The 16,373-nt window shown below is 37.6% G+C and overlaps 1 protein-coding gene across 1 annotated transcript; it reads right to left on the bottom strand.

Annotated features, from left to right (window-relative positions):
• Positions 1–8,380: 8,380 nt before the first annotated feature.
• LOC115629616 lies at positions 8,381–12,288 on the bottom strand. The gene is made up of 2 exons (XM_030526115.1): positions 11,439–12,288; positions 8,381–11,344 (listed from the first exon to the last, which is right to left on the bottom strand). The coding sequence occupies exons 1-2, from the start codon at positions 12,286–12,288 to the stop codon at positions 11,280–11,282; spliced, it is 915 nt and encodes a 304-aa protein (XP_030381975.1). The 3' UTR covers positions 8,381–11,279.
• Positions 12,289–16,373: the final 4,085 nt, after the last annotated feature.

Raw genomic sequence — 16,373 nt, 5'->3', positions numbered from 1 at the left:
TTTGTAATACAAAAGAACGCAACAAAAAATATCAAAAAACAATGGAAAAAATGAAAGAGCCATCATCGCCTGGACAGTTGGGTGTTATGGTTATGGTGCTTATGGCAGCAGGCGCAGCGGAAAAAATTCATGAAATACAATCTATGGAAATTTCATTTGCACTCTGCCGCAGCAAAAATAATAAACATTAGGCATTGAAATTTCTTTTTAAGCAAAAAGTAATTAGATATCTTTTCTAATATTTACAGAATACATTTTGTCAAGCCCCATTAATATGCATTTCAATGCGAGCAGACAGATGCAAATTGTAACCCAGCATACACACACACACAATACACTAGGATACATAAACAAATATACATATGTGTGTGCATATTTTTATGAGTGTGTGTATGAGTGTTTATGTTGTAATACATACCTACTCGAATATTGTGCAACTCATAGACGCTTCAATTTTTGTATGCAAATGTGCGTGGGTTGCACAAAAATTGATGGGCTTTTGGAGTAGAGATTTCCGCAGAAATTAAACTATTTTTGAGAAAGCGAATTAGTTGGGCCAAAATAATATATATTTTTCGAATATTTCCCGCCATAACTACAGTTCGATTATTTAATAAATTGCTTTCAAAAATTTGATTAAAGCGCGGCATAACTAATTGATAATTAAATGCGTTAGCTTTTGTTGAAACATTCCAGAAAGCTAGCCATTACATTTTTAGCTAAAATGAAAATGATTCTTCTTTCAAAATATTTGGTTGCAATTACCATTAAGTTACACACAAATTGTTCATTTTTATGTCAATCAATACAATTAATTTTACATTATTGGTTAATCCGCTTAAATTTATTGAAAAGCCAATTCAGCGTATGTCCAATTAAAGTTTTTGGAAAACTAGTGCTTTAAATTTATGTGATTAATTTGAATGAGACTTAAATTTTTTGCAACATAATTTTAATTGATTCACTTTTCTGAAAATATGTATTTACAAATGAGGTAAATATATCTCAATGTTAAAGGTACAGGAAGCTTAGCCTTTTCTACTTAATTGAACACAATGGAGATATATAAAAAGCTCAACAACAATTGACAGTGTAAAGCCGGAAAAATTATACAAGTATATATCTGTTTATGCTTAATTCCATCGAATTGTATTTTTGTTATTAAAAGCGTAAGTTCAAGTTTCCAAATATAATTTTCCAATTCTATAATAATTATCGACTATCAGAATTATAGCCATCATAATAACAATTAAGAACCATTTAATGAACCATGCAAGCAATTGCAGCTTCATATTTTGACGCATATCGGTAACAACTTTAAACAGTTTTGAATCGTTTTTTTATTGTTATTGTGTGTTTTTTCTATTGTAGGAATCTGCTGAGTTCAAATTGTCACAATAACTGCATAAGCTGCCCTCGTCATATGCAAATATCTTGCAGTGCTTTCATTATGTTTTCTTAGTACTCTCGCATGTGTCTGTACAAACTTTCAATTTCAAAATATTTTCTTAGCATTTCAGCTCATTTCTTCTTGCCTTTTGGCTCCGCCAGCACAAGCGGCAATTTTTAGTTCCTGTCTGCCAGCCCGCAACTCTGTAGACTCTCGAATCCCGAATGCTTTTGCCTCTTCCGTTTTATTTGCTTGTATACAAGTATATGCACACTATGTGTGTGTTTCTAGAGACAGACACACACACACACGCACAAGTACCCTTCGTATATTTATATTTTAAGAAAAGCGTCTGGAGCACAATGTAAAGAGATTTTTGCAGTTTTCGTAGGTTAAAGACGCTGAGCTTTTGCTGAAAAATCTGGCCGAGTATTTTTTATAGTTTTCCCAGCTTGCTGGGAAGGGAAATGGGAAAACCTTTTATTGTCGTACTTGAATGAGCGAGTCGAAGCACTGGAAATGCATAACGGTTAAGCCACAGCCTTCAGCGTACGCCCACATACTCATATATGTATGAGATAACCCTGAGCTATTTCTGAAGCGCACGTGAAGTGAAATACAAAAAACAAGTTCCAAAAACAAAAATGACACATGGCAAATGTTGCAAGAAATTCGCTTTTAGTACATGTGGCTGCAATGTGCGAAATATGCTCTCTCTCTGAGTGTGTGTGTGTGTGTGTGTTTGTTAGAGTGTGTGCGTATGCTTCTGTGTGTCAATGCCAAACAAGACGTGTTTTGTGTAAATTTACATTTCGGTATTGTTAATTTTGTGCCCTTTTTTACCTCAGCTTGTGACAACAGGCAACAGTGTGACGAGCGATATTGTGAGCAAACACGTTGACTCAAACATACACACTCAACATACTATAAACATAAAGCCGGCCGTGACTCTCACATACACACGCGCCTGCACACCAATGCGAGTCCATGACAAAAATTATCACGTACCTTTAAAGCCATAAAACCTAGAGCGCCCACAGCGGCAGCAGCAATAGCAACAACAACAAGGACATGAATCCAACCAAAATTGCTTCGGTTTTTGCATTCTGGCATTTTACTGTCTGTGACCCTCCTTTAGCCCACACCCCGCCCACACTGGGTTGAAAAGATGTGCTGCACACTTCTGAGGGCTTTGCTGGCCATTAGATAATTAAAATTGAAATCGATTGAAAATGCTGTAAAGCGTGCGCTGTTAACCAAAGTTATGCGATTTCCCCATTGCGTCCATTATTCACATACACAGAAAAAAGCTATTTAGAAACGACTCTTTATCACCTGCAGGCCCTCACTGGCTCAAGAGCAACTCCATACAAAATACATATACGATTTGTAATTTTTGTTTATCAAATCATAACTCAAACTTATTATAAATGTATATAGTATGTATATACGTATATATATATATATCCAATTTGAGCTTAGAGTTTTTATTTTTTGAACGAATTACAAATAAAACTAAGAAACATGTTCCGATAAATTATAGTACTAGTAAATTCGTTAAATTTTGCAGACAATTAATTTGATTTTTTATTATTATAATAATAATGCTGCGAAAATAACACGACAGTTAGACAGTTTTTATACAAGAATTTTTCAAAACTGGAAGTCATTTTTGTTTTTAACATTATTTATGGGGGGAATATAGGTTATATTGTGAGATTCCTGTTAGCTCGTTGATCCGCAAAATGTATTTGTGAATAACTTAAAAAACTGACCATTCAAATTTTAAAACAATATAAGGCAAATAAATCGAACTGGTCTGGTTTTCTGGTTCGTAAATAATTGAAATAGTATAAGTAGGTTATGTTTTATGTTTACATTATTTTCCAAATTTGTTTCAGTTATGTTTATTTATTTATTTATTGTGTTACCAAAAATTCTCTTTCAAAGACTCATTCTTATTTAATATGTACTTTTATCTGAATAATATACACATGTATATAAGTAGAAAATTGTTGTTGTTGTGTATCAGGCCGCGTATATTTCCAGAATGTGTTACAATTCAAAATGTGTAGCTAAAGGGCACAAGATCAATGTGACCAGGTGACACTTTTACAATAATACTTAACAAGGTATCGAATACCTAACATGCCTCTCCTTAGCTTTGTCATAACACTCAATAAAATATATACATTTGCATTGATACATGTTTAACATTATGAGATATTTAACAATTAACAAAACAATTATTCATGGAGTTCAATAGAGATTTCATCATAAATTCAGGTCTAAATTCAACTTAATACATTTCATTTTGTTTTCTTAATTGCAAATATTTGATTCATAAGTTTCATTTTCTATTTTTAATTTTTAAGTGGAAGGCTTAACAACCTTTCCCTCTATACGTGGTCTTAGCTGTCTTCTGGTTGGTGTTGGTTCAGAAGGAATTACAGTGTCATTTTTGTTGAAAATCAATACAAACATAAGTACCAATGCACGCATGTTAATATAAGCAGATAATAATCTTATGTTATCTACAAGTTATCTGTCACTGTTGCATACGAATGTAAGCATAAAGAATATGTATAGCAAAAGTGTCAGTCTCCAATAAAACTCTAAAGCGAACAGACGCACGGCGGTCCGCGACTATTGTCTTTTACTTTACTCCTACTGAGCCCTTCCCTTTTCAGCGAATATATAATCTATTCAATAGGTTATGGGCCCAGGGCATATAGGCTCATAGGAGAAGTTCAAAGTATTGTGAAATAGTAATCGTTTGGTGACTCAAGAAATATAACATTTAAAAAATGAGTGCGCTATATCAAATAGACAAATTGGAAGAGCATAACTATGACTCATGGAGCATACAGATGCGATCTGTCTTAGTGCACGCGGAATTGTGGAGTGTGGCATCAGGTGCTGAACCTAGTAATACTGAGAGTTCAAGGCCAAAAGATGAAAAGGCATTAGCAATTATAACGCTAAGTGTAAAAGCTTCACAATTGGGCTTCATTAAAAATTGCAACACTTCGTACGAGGCATGGAAAAAGTTAAAGGACGTTCATCAGCCGAGTGGACCTGTACGGAAAGTGTCGCTGTACAAGAAATTGCTAGGCAAACGCATGTTTCAAGGCCAAAGCATTTCAAGTTACATACACGAATTTAACGAAATTCTGGATGGTTTGTGTACAGTTGGCATCGAATTAAATGATGAGTTAAAAACAATCGTGTTGTTGTCAAGCTTGCCCGAACCATACGAAAATTTTGTCGTCGCCATTGAGACGCGTGACAATTTACCGTCATTTGATGTGTTATGTATCAAGCTGATGGAAGAGGGAGAGCGCAGAGGCAATGCAGATGGAGAGAGCGAGAATGCAAGAGCATTTATAGCTACGCAGCAGATCGTCGCGCATTCCAAAGCGAATTCAAAAAGGAATTCAAAAATCGTCGTTTGCTACAACTGCGGCGAAAAAGGGCACTACAAGGCACAGTGCAAGCGTGAGAAAATTCGCGGTGAAGGGAAAAAGCAATCGACAAAGAAAGAGATGGAAAAGCAGAGCAGCTTGTTAAATGCGTTGGACGTTGGAAAGATAGAGAACAACATGTGGTGTCTGGACAGCGGAGCAACAAGCCATATGTGTTGCGATAAGACGTTATTTTCAAAATTTATTGCGCACACTGAAATGATCGGTTTAGCTGACGCTGGTTTCCTGAAGGCCGAAGGCAGAGGAGAGGTGAAGTTACAGACAGAACTTTGTACCTTGGTGTTGTCAGATGTACTGTATGTACCGAAAATGAATGGCAACTTTATGTCCGTCAGCCGGTCAGTGCAAAAGAACAATGTTATACATTTTGGGCCACATTTTGCTAAAGTTATACAAAACGGCGAGTGTATACTGAAAGCGAATAAAGTTGGGAACCTTTATATGTTTCAAGGCAAACAAAATAGGTGTTATTCCGCAACTGAATCAGATGGTACATTGTGGCATAAGCGTTATGGCCATTTAAATTTTACCAGTCTGAAGGAAGTGATCAGCAAAGAGCTAGTGCGTGGTATTGGAAAGGTTGTTTTCCCAGACAACTTGAATTGCAAAACGTGTATGCTAAGCAAAATACATGTACAGCCATTCCCAAAGGTAAGCACTAACCGTGCCGAAGAGCTGTTGGAACTGGTTCATGCTGATGTATGCGGCCCATTCGACACGAAGTCACTTGCTGGATCCAAATACTTTCTGACCTTCATCGATGACAAGTCCAGGCGTATATTTGTTTATTTTTTGCGGAAGAAAGATGAAGTGTTCAGTAAGTTCGTCGAATTTAAAAACTTGGTTGAACGGCAAACAGATAAAAAGCTCAAATGTATTCGAACCGACAATGGAGGCGAGTTTGTCAACACAACATTCAACGGTTTCCTGAAACACCATGGTATTGCAAGGCAATTGACCGTGGCTTATACTCCGCAGCAGAACGGCGTGGCGGAAAGAGCAAACCGGACATTAACGGAGATGTCCAGATGCTTATTGGTGCAGTCGGGCCTAGGCGAGTCTTTGTGGGCCGAAGCAGTCAACACAGCAGTATACATAAGAAACAGATCACCTACCAGTGCACTGAACAACCTGACTCCAATGGAAGCGTGGACAGGTAAGAAACCCTGTGTTAGCCATCTAAAAGTTTTTGGTTCCATTGCAGTTGCACTTGCAAAGGGTCCCCGTAAAGGCAAATTCAAACCCAAAGGGCATGAGTACCGTATGGTTGGGTATTCGGTAGCAGCCAAAGGCTATCGGTTATACGACCCAGAGACGAGGACGATTGTCGAAAAACGAGACATTCTATTTGATGAGCGTTGTGGTGGTCATACCAATGAAGATACCGTTACGGTAGATTTTCCTGCATGCGAGGTTCAAGAGCATGTCACTCACACGGATGGTGACAGAAGCATCGACGACGATGACAGTGAGCACAGTTCTGACGACAGCAGCTCCAACGCATATGAGAGTGCAGTCGAAAAAGAAGACTCTGACGAGGATACTGTGAAGATTGGGCCAGGCCGGCCTAAAATTGTTCGAAATGGTAAACCTGGTCGTCCAAGAAAGCAATACAATGTGCTTGGAGCATTGGTTGCTAGTGACGTAATGGTTCCGACATCCTATGATCAGGCCGTTGGTAGCACACATGCAGTATTCTGGCAAGAGGCGATGCAAAAGGAATATCAGGCACTACAATCAAACGAAACCTGGCAGATGGCTGATTTACCAAAAGATCAGCGAGCAGTTGGTTGCAAGTGGGTATACAGCCTGAAACGTGACTCTGATGGAAAAGTCGAACGTTTCAAGGCACGACTCGTTGCTAAAGGGTGCTCCCAGAAGTATGGCGTGAACTATGTAGAGACGTTCTCACCCGTTTGCAGATTGGAAACCGTGCGGTTTATTTTGGCGTTAGCAGCGGAATTGAAGCTGTACCTTCACCAGATAGATGTGTGTACCGCCTATTTGAATAGCGACCTGCATGAAACTGTTTATATGAAGCAGCCACAGGGATACACAGATCCCAATAATCCAAGTAAGGCTTTATTGCTTAAAAAGGCAATATATGGATTGAAGCAGTCGGGGCGCGAGTGGAACTCCAAGCTCGATTGTGTACTACAAGGCATAGATTTTGTAGCATGTGAAAATGAACCGTGTCTTTACAAAAGGAACGGAAGAGGTGACTTATCATTAATCCTTGTTTATGTTGATGATATAATTATAGCATGCCGATCAAAAGAGGACTTGGCCAACATCAAGTCAGCCATTACAACATCGTTTGAATGTGTTGACAAGGGAGAGCTGCATTTGTTCCTTGGCATGGAAGTGCAGCGCGACGGTGAGCTTGGCGAAATTTCGCTAAGCAATTCGCAATACATCAAAGACATATTGCGTGAACATGGATGCGAGACCTGTAGACCTACAGCGACCCCACTGGATGCTGGTTTCCAAGTGATATGTACCAGCGAGCATTGTCAAAAGGTTGACATTGCATCCTACCAGTCTTCAATTGGCGAGTTAATGTGGCTGGCGCTTACAACAAGGCCAGACATATTGCATTCCGTTGCCAAGTTAGCTCAACGGAATCAAGATCCGCATGCAGAGCACCTAGTGGGTGTAAAACATGTGCTTCGATACCTGGCGTCAACTGTGGACCTGAAGTTGCACTACAAAGAGTGTGGACAACCCCTTACCGGCTATGTGGATGCAGACTGGGGTGGCGACCGCATCGATCGCAAGTCGTATACTGGCTATGTATACTACTTGGCTGGAGGACCCATATCCTGGCGATCTGAAAAGCAACGCAGCGTGGCACTTAGCAGCACGGAGGCGGAGTATATGGCTCTTTCAACTGCGTGTAAGGAGGCCATATACCTACGGCGTCTTATAGTGGAGATTGGCTGCGGTGACTCGAGTACTCCAACTATTCTTCATGGCGATAATTTAAGTGCTCAACAATTAGCTAAGAATCCTGTACACCATGAAAGAACAAAGCATATTGATATTAGATATCATTTTGCAAGACAGGTTGTAAACGAAGAACAAATTGTTTTACAGTATACATCAACCAATGAAATGATAGCTGATATTTTAACGAAAAATCTCCCTAAAGCGAAGCATGTTCATTTTACAAAGCTGTTAAATTTGATTTGAAAATTTTTGTAAAACATGTTTGCATTGAGGAAGGGTGTTGAAAATCAATACAAACATAAGTACCAATGCACGCATGTTAATATAAGCAGATAATAATCTTATGTTATCTACAAGTTATCTGTCACTGTTGCATACGAATGTAAGCATAAAGAATATGTATAGCAAAAGTGTCAGTCTCCAATAAAACTCTAAAGCGAACAGACGCACGGCGGTCCGCGACTATTGTCTTTTACTTTACTCCTACTGAGCCCTTCCCTTTTCAGCGAATATATAATCTATTCAATAATTTTGACTTTTAGATTCACTTGAACAATCACTTTCGATTTGATTATCTCGTTTTTCTGTTGCAATGTGTTTGCTTTCTTGATTTCTAATTTGATTTAAATGTCGTTTTATTTCACGATTGTTATGAGTTAAGATACAACAATAAGATCGAGGTCCCAATTGTTGGCTAACTGTTGCTTGAGTCCAACTTGCCTTGTTAGGATTTTTATAGTCCCTGACCATAACCTTTTGACCTTCTTTAAATCTTATGTCGCGATTACCTCTGTAACTCATGACACTATCCTCCTGCTTTTTGCTTATTTGATCATGTACAATTGGAGGTTTTAAAAACGAAAATCTGGTCTTTAGTTGTCTACCAAAGAAAAGTTTGGCTGGCGATTCGCCGGTCGTGCAATGAATCGTGTTTCTGTAATCTATTAAAAATCTATTCAGGATTATGTCAAAACTAGAATTGCTGTTAACTTTAATGCTTGCATTTATTGATTTTTTTACAGTCTTTACAAAGTTTTCAGCTTGGCCATTTGTCGCTGGATGACCAGGAGCTGTCAAAACATGCTTTATGCCATTGTTGGCCATGAAAATGCGAAATTCCTCTGAAGTAAATTGTCTACCATTATCAGACACTAATACATCAACTAGACCATATCTACAAAATAATTCTCTTAAGGTTTTTATTGTAAACGATGACGTAATTTCCTTTGTTTTAAAAACTTCTACCCATTTAGAGAAAGAATCTACACATATCAATAAATAAAAATTATTTATTGGTCCTGCAAAATCTACGTGTATTCTACTCCATACCTGACCATTTGATTTCCACGGTATCAAAGTAGACTTTTCTGGACTTGGTTGTGATTCCTGACATGCGATACATTCTCTTATTAAATTTTCAATTTCTAAATCCATATTTGGCCACCATACGTATGAGCGTGCTAACATTTTTGTTTTCACCATTCCTAAATGAGATTTGTGGAACTCTTGTAAAACTTGATTCCTAAGTTTTGTTGGAACTATTACACGATGACCCCATAAGATACAATCGTACTCAACTGTTAGCTCATTTGCTTTATTTATGAAATTTGAGAATTCAGCCTTGTTTAATTTTTGTAGCGATCCAATTTTAATGGCTTCGCACACCTTTGAAAGGATTGAATCATGCCTTGTTTCACGAGCAATACTCTTGAAATTCAATTTAAACGGTATATCAGATTGAATGAAGTTAATATAATTGTATTCCTCATCTTCGTTTGATTTGTATAACTGAGGCATCCTTGAAAGTCCGTCAGCCTCGTTTAATGAACCCTTTATGTGTTCAACTGTGTACTGAAATCCTGACAATATTAAAGCCCACCTCTGCAAACGTGCAGACGCCATAAGTGGCAATCCTTTTTTATCTCCAAATATTCCCAAGAGGGGCTTATGATCAGTTCTCAAGATGAACTTGATCCCTAGAAGGTATTGTTTCAACTTCATTACACTATATACAATCGCGAGAGCTTCCTTATCCAGTGTGCTATAATTAATTTCACTTTTTGATAAGGCTCTGGAAACAAATGCTATCGGTTTAAGACCATCAGCAAATCTATGTGCTAGTACGCCAGATACGGCATTACTACTGGCATCAGTCGTTAAGACAATAGGCAAGTTTGCGTCATAATGCACTAAGACTTGTTCTGAAGTTATCTCACTTTTAATTCTCTCATATGCTTTGTTACATTCAACTGTCCAAACAAATTTTGAATCTTTCTGCAAAAGTACATATAATGGACTCATTATCTGTGCGAAGTTTTTAACAAACTTTGAATAATAATTCACCATTCCAATGAATGCTCGTAATTCAGATACATTTTTAGGTGTGGGTGCTAGTAAAACGCTGGAAACTCTATCAACATTTTTGCTTAATCCGTACCTGTCTATTGAGAACCCTAAGTAACGAATTTTAGATTTGAAAAATTCACATTTGTTTGCATTTAAAGTTAGTCCGGCTGATTTCAGCTTGCTAAGAACTGTTTTTAAATTTGAAATGTGTTCTTGAAGATTGCTTCCTGTTACTGTAATGTCGTCCTGATAAACTACGACTCCTTTTATTCCTTGGAATAAACATTCCATTGTCTTTTGGAATATTGCTGCTGCTGTTTTTATACCAAAAGGTAATCGTTTGACTTTTAAAAGTCCAATATGTGTGCTCCATGTGCACAACAACTGAGATTGCTCATCTAGGTGCAACTGGTTATAAGCATTGCTTAAATCAAGTTTAGTGTATAATACGCCTCCTTGAAGTGCTGCAAAAATATCATCAATTCGTGGTAACGGATATCGTACATCGACTAATGATCTATTTACGGAAACTTTGTAGTCTCCACAAATTCTTATATCACCATCTGGCTTAAGAATCGGAACCAATGGGGTTCCCCAATCAGAACTATCAACTTGTTCTAAAACTCCTAACTCAATCAAAGCGCGTAATTTTTGTTCAACGCGGTCTTTCCATGCTAATGGTAGCGGCCTAGGCTTGAAAAATATTGGCTTGGTGTTTTCCGCTATTTGTAACATAATTTTGCTCCCATTAAAAGAACCTAATTCGGGTCTAAACACATCTGCAAATTCACTTTTTATTTGTTTTGTAAGTACAGAGAGTTGTTCACTTTCGCTAACATTGTTAACTTGAACTAATTCAAAATTAAACGATCTCAAAAATGTTCTACCAAGTAAAGCTGGACTCATTGTTTTCGCAACTACTATAACCATTTCTTTTCTTATGCCTCGATATTCAATTGTTGCATCGTACTCACCGACAATTTCAATAAGACGACCATTGTAGTCCATGTACGGAACATTACATTCTCTGAGCGGCTTCTTCATCACTGCCTTCTCATAAACTGAATATGGAATAATTGTACAAGATGCTCCAGTATCGCAAGTGACGTTCATGTTACAACCATCAATTGTAACCGGTAACACGTAAACCTCACCAGAAGAAGTTGGTGCCACGCTAAATACAGAAAAATTAAATTCATTTAGCTTAGTATCTAACATAGGATCTTCAGATTGTAAATTCGATACGCAATTTATTCGTTTTGAATTACATACGCTCGCCAAATGACCCTTCTTCCCACAAGTGTGACAATTTAGATGTTTGTACTTGCACTCTTCAGATCGATGATTTTTCCAACCACAGTGCACACAGAATTTCTGCTGCTTTTTGCCTCTGCCTGCGTCGCCGTCACTACCGTCGCTGCTACTGCTTTTGAAGTTCATCCCATGTGATCTTCCGTTGCCCTTGAAACTTCCAGTGTCATAACTGCCGTTGTTTCTATTGTTGCAGTTTCGCTTTTTTCTTTGATTTGCGCTGCTTCTGTTCACGTAACTGATGTTCTCTCCTGTCCTCTTTGCAAAATCTTTGGTCTCCATTATCATTGCCTTTCTTAGTGCGTCAGAAAGAGATAGACGTTCATCTTCTTCGCACATGCGTTCAAATATTGCATTAGGAAGACTCATCACAAATTGGTTAAGTACGAATGCTTCCAAATAGACACCAAATTTACAGCTACATGCCAACTGTTTTAAACGGGCATACCATTCTGCAATTGTCTCATTTTCGCCTTTGACTGCCATATGAAACTTTTTTCGTTCTCGAAAAACAAGTGTAGGTGGTGTGTAGTGCGTTGAAAGTATTTCGCAAATTTCCTTGTATGACTTTGATACAGGTGAATCTGGACTGCATAAACTGTGTAATACACCATACGGGCCTGTTCCAATTGATTTCAACAACGTTGATTTTTTTGCATTTTCTTCACTCACACTTTGCTCGCACATGTGTATTTCAAATTTTTCTTTCCAAATTGCAAACGTTTCACTGTTTGGCACAAACTCGGGTATGCTTATCATGTGATAAAATTGTGGAGTTATAGGTGCTGCTGTAGTCATGCTGGTCATTTATTTGTTCTTCTTTAACTTTTATTTTCTTAACCTTTATTTTCCTAACTTTTATTTTCCTCGTCGCCAATTCTGTTGTGTATCAGGCCGCGTATATTTCCAGAATGTGTTACAATTCAAAATGTGTAGCTAAAGGGCACAAGATCAATGTGACCAGGTGACACTTTTACAATAATACTTAACAAGGTATCGAATACCTAACAGTTGTGTTGATCTTTTTTCTGCGTGTAACTCTTGTTCGTCAATTTAAGTAACCGTTGTAGTCCCTAAATCAATTTCAAGTCAATTGCAAAACAATTTGGTCTTACCATTAAGCAATGATACAGACATATTCAAAATGATGTTGGCTGGGGGAAATGGTCCAGTGGGCACAGAATTGGCTGAGCAAACATAAAGAAAATTAAAGAAATGGAACAAAATGCGTTAAGTATAATATAATTTATTATTAATTTGTTTTGTTTGTGTGTGCGAAAGATAAAGAAAGAAAGTGCGCGCAAATATGTGGCATGTAAATGGAGAGGAGATAAGGGCACCATGTGCTTAAAGCAAAATAAACGAAAATGTTGCAAATGCAATAAATTGAAAATACATACGTAAATACAAAGAAGTAACAACAAAAAAAAACAGAAAAAAACAAAAGCAACAACATTGAAAGAAAAAATTGAAATGAAACGAAACAAAACGAATTTTGCTGTGGCATCAAACGCGCATAATTTAATAAAGTCAAGTCGTGCCCAAAGGCAGCCTGCGCCGTAAAGTAGGCAATCACTTTATTAACAAGCCAAGCGCGCACACGCACACATACACACAGAGACGGACATACGTGTATACACATCTAGCGCAGCGGCTGACAGACAGTTCATAAAAAAGCAAACATAATAATAGCATCAAATTTGAAGATTTGCTTTGCCTGCCATGCGGCAAAATGCTTTTCAATATGACTACGGCTGTGGCGGATGTGTGTGTGTGTGTGTGTGTGTGCTTGTGTGTGTAAGGACGCGCGTTTATGTTGCCTACTTTTGTGCGCTAGCTGTTTATCAATTGCTATTGCTGCATTGGCATCGGCATTGGCAAAACGCGACGATAACATAGATATATGTGTGTGTATGTGTAGAGTAGTGTGCGTGCGCGTGCTTATATATTTAAATAACGCTTCATCATGCACGCTCTGAATGGCTCAACAATGGAGCGAGCACACAAAGCCAGTCAACATTGCGTATGTGTAATATGCAGTGTTGTTTGTTCGGCCGCCTTGGTGCTCGGAGTTTGGTGTTTGGGGTTTGGTCTTTGGGCCTTTTACTTTATTCGTTGGTTATTTTGTTCGTTTCTTTTCGTTTACCCGCCAGCCTTGTAAATAAAAATTTGATCCACTACACATTAAATTGTAGCACTGTTCTTTTCGTTGTTGTGGTTGTTATTGTTGTTGTTGTTAGCACTGGGTGAATCTTTTTTGTGGCGCTGCCTGCTGCAGCAGCATGTGATAAATTTTTGGGCTTATGATTTTATCCCTTTATTGTTGCCGCACCCCCCGAAACCGGCCCATTTCCACCCACAATTTGGGTGCCGTAGTTACCCAAGTGCGTCCTCTCTTATTTTATTTTATTTTGCTTTTTTCCTTTTCAGATTTCATTCTTGTTTGTTTGTTTGTTTGCTTTTTCTGGATTCAACGTTCAATGTTGTATGCGCTCAAGCGTGAAACTGCACTCACAGCCAGAGTGAGGAGCACATTATTTGTTAGCGAGCTGACATAAATATTAAATGAAAATGAATTCATTTTGAAATCCAAACAACAAAACGCACAGCACAATGGCAACATCAACGGCGACAGAAAAATTAAGTTTTCCCTTTTATATATACATTTATCTCTTTACCCTAACTGCTGCATTTCCATAACAACGGAAAGACAGCAACAACAAATCTGACTTAGCCGCAATACTTACGCCTACTTGGCTTATAACTTGGCCAATGTATAAGGACTTTATAGCTGTTGTAAGAATGTCAGTAAGCTTCGCACAAGACTTGTGCTTAGTAAGTGTGTAACCAATATCTTAGAGAATGATTATCTTTCTAATTTGACTGCATTACAATGCAGATCCAAAGCTAATTTGCTCCAAATATGTAAATAAATACCATTTATATATTCATTTATATACAAATGACGAGCACAGAAATGTAATTTATGTTTGTGGTTGATTGCACAGAACAATTTTCCTTGAACCATTAATATTCTATTAACTGTCTTAAAATTGTCTTCGATTTGAAAGATTTCTTAAGGCGCTTATTTGGAATTTACTGACAAGCTAGAATCAATTTTTTTTGTAATTAATGATCATTATATACTTGTATTTAGTGAAGCTGATACCAACTTTTTGTATTTTTTTTAGGTGGTAGCCCACTTAAGGTTTATTAGAATTTCTCAAAAAAAGCTGTAAACTAGTGTTCTTTTCGGGAGTGTGAATAATAATTGAATGATCTGACATGGCGAGCTCGACAACTATTCCGTTAACTATAAAATCGTCGAATCATCTATTCATACTAAGTATAATATGGGGTCTACATAGTGCCCCAATTTTTCAGAAAAGTGTATTAGAAATAATAATAATGACCAGTTGTGTGTTCTGAATTATGTATTTCGGAGACATCGTCGTAATTGCAAAAGGTACACCTTCCAACTTGCTGCGACGATGATCTAGTGAGAGCTAGAATTAATATGTTTTATAAATTTTGGGCGGTAAGCGGTATAGAAGTTATATATTTTGTCAATCTCATATTTTTTTTATGGTTTAAAAGCTATATATCTTTCTGCGGTTGTGATTTTGAATTCGAGCTGAAGAATTCATATTTATATTATTACAGCATGCATACCAACAAATTAATGTGAAATCGCTTTAACAAACACCCTATTAGCTGCTTTCCAATCTGTATAAGAAATGAAGGTATGTATTTTATTCATTCATAATAAAATATCACCATATATTCTTTCGGTGTAGCTACTTGTAATTAGATTATTGTTTTTCTTTAATACAAAAATTGGTTATTTACGACGGTTTTTCTATTCATCTTTATGCGCTGAAAGCCGATCGGTTGCAAGTTTAGACGTTGAATGTATGTGACTTTTAGGGTATAAGTATCTTCAAGCAGTCAATATAGTTACTTAATATACGAGTGAAGCTCAATTTGATTTCATGTGGTCATGCCCTGGCAAGTTGAATGCTCAATTAGTTGGCTAGCTGGCGCATAAGCCATCTGAAATGTCACTTAAATGCCATTAGCTAAAGGTTAAGTCAGAGCAGCAATACATCATCATCATTATCGTCATCGTAATCATGAACATTTTCAGTCAGAGTTTCAATCAATTCGTCAACAGGAGTCTCAACTGGGGCTATGATAACGCGCCTAAGTGAGCCCGGAAGCATTTTGTTCTGTTCATATTGACAACAACTGTGGCCTTCTATATACATATTTACAATATGTGTTTGTATGTGTGTGTGTGTGTGTGTGTGTGTGTGTGTGTGTGTGTGTGTGTGTAATTATGTGCTACATCATCTTTTATGTGCGAAACATCTATGCAATTTTTGCTTTTATTGTCAAATATACAATGCCAAGTTCGCGCTTTTGCTCAGCTGCGTTCGCCAACTCTCTCGTTTCGTCTCTCTCCCTTTCACTTACACTCTCTCTCTCTCTCTCTCTCTCTCTCTCTCTCTCTAACACACTCCTTTGTTGTTTGTGTTTAATATGGTTTTAATGCTTTCGAGCATCATCGTAAAAATTATTACATTAAATGTCAACGCAAAACATAAAAAAGAATGCATGGGAGTTGGCTGTCTGGGAAAGCAAAACAGGAAGACGTTGTGGGGCAGCGAGACAGCGAAATGTAAAGCAAAAGTAAAGCAAGAGGCGCAATGTGAGCCATCGGTTTAAGAGGGTCGTTATTATTAAATTTTACACACACACACACACATACAACCACGCGTGCCACAATAAAAGTGCGAATATATGCCCAGAAGACATGCTCGCCTTTTGCGCTCTCCCACGCTCGAACACACACACACACACACATACATATATATGTACTCGTCCTTTTC

This window comes from Scaptodrosophila lebanonensis, unplaced genomic scaffold, assembly GCF_003285725.1.
Source record: "Scaptodrosophila lebanonensis strain 11010-0011.00,11010-0021.00 unplaced genomic scaffold, SlebRS2 tig00000159-arrow-arrow-pilon, whole genome shotgun sequence".
In the NCBI taxonomy this organism is placed as follows: domain Eukaryota; kingdom Metazoa; phylum Arthropoda; class Insecta; order Diptera; family Drosophilidae; genus Scaptodrosophila; species Scaptodrosophila lebanonensis.
This window is presented reverse-complemented; position numbering and strand designations above follow the sequence as displayed.

Bases quoted from the DNA above. Each gene is read 5' to 3' on its own strand.
- LOC115629616 (XM_030526115.1), bottom strand. From the start codon at position 12,288: ATGACCAGCATGACTACAGCAGCACCTATAACTCCACAATTTTATCAC. The intron at 11,345-11,438 runs GTAATTCAAAAC...TTCTGTATTTAG, and splicing joins GGGTCATTTGGCGAGCGTAT to CGTGGCACCAACTTCTTCTG.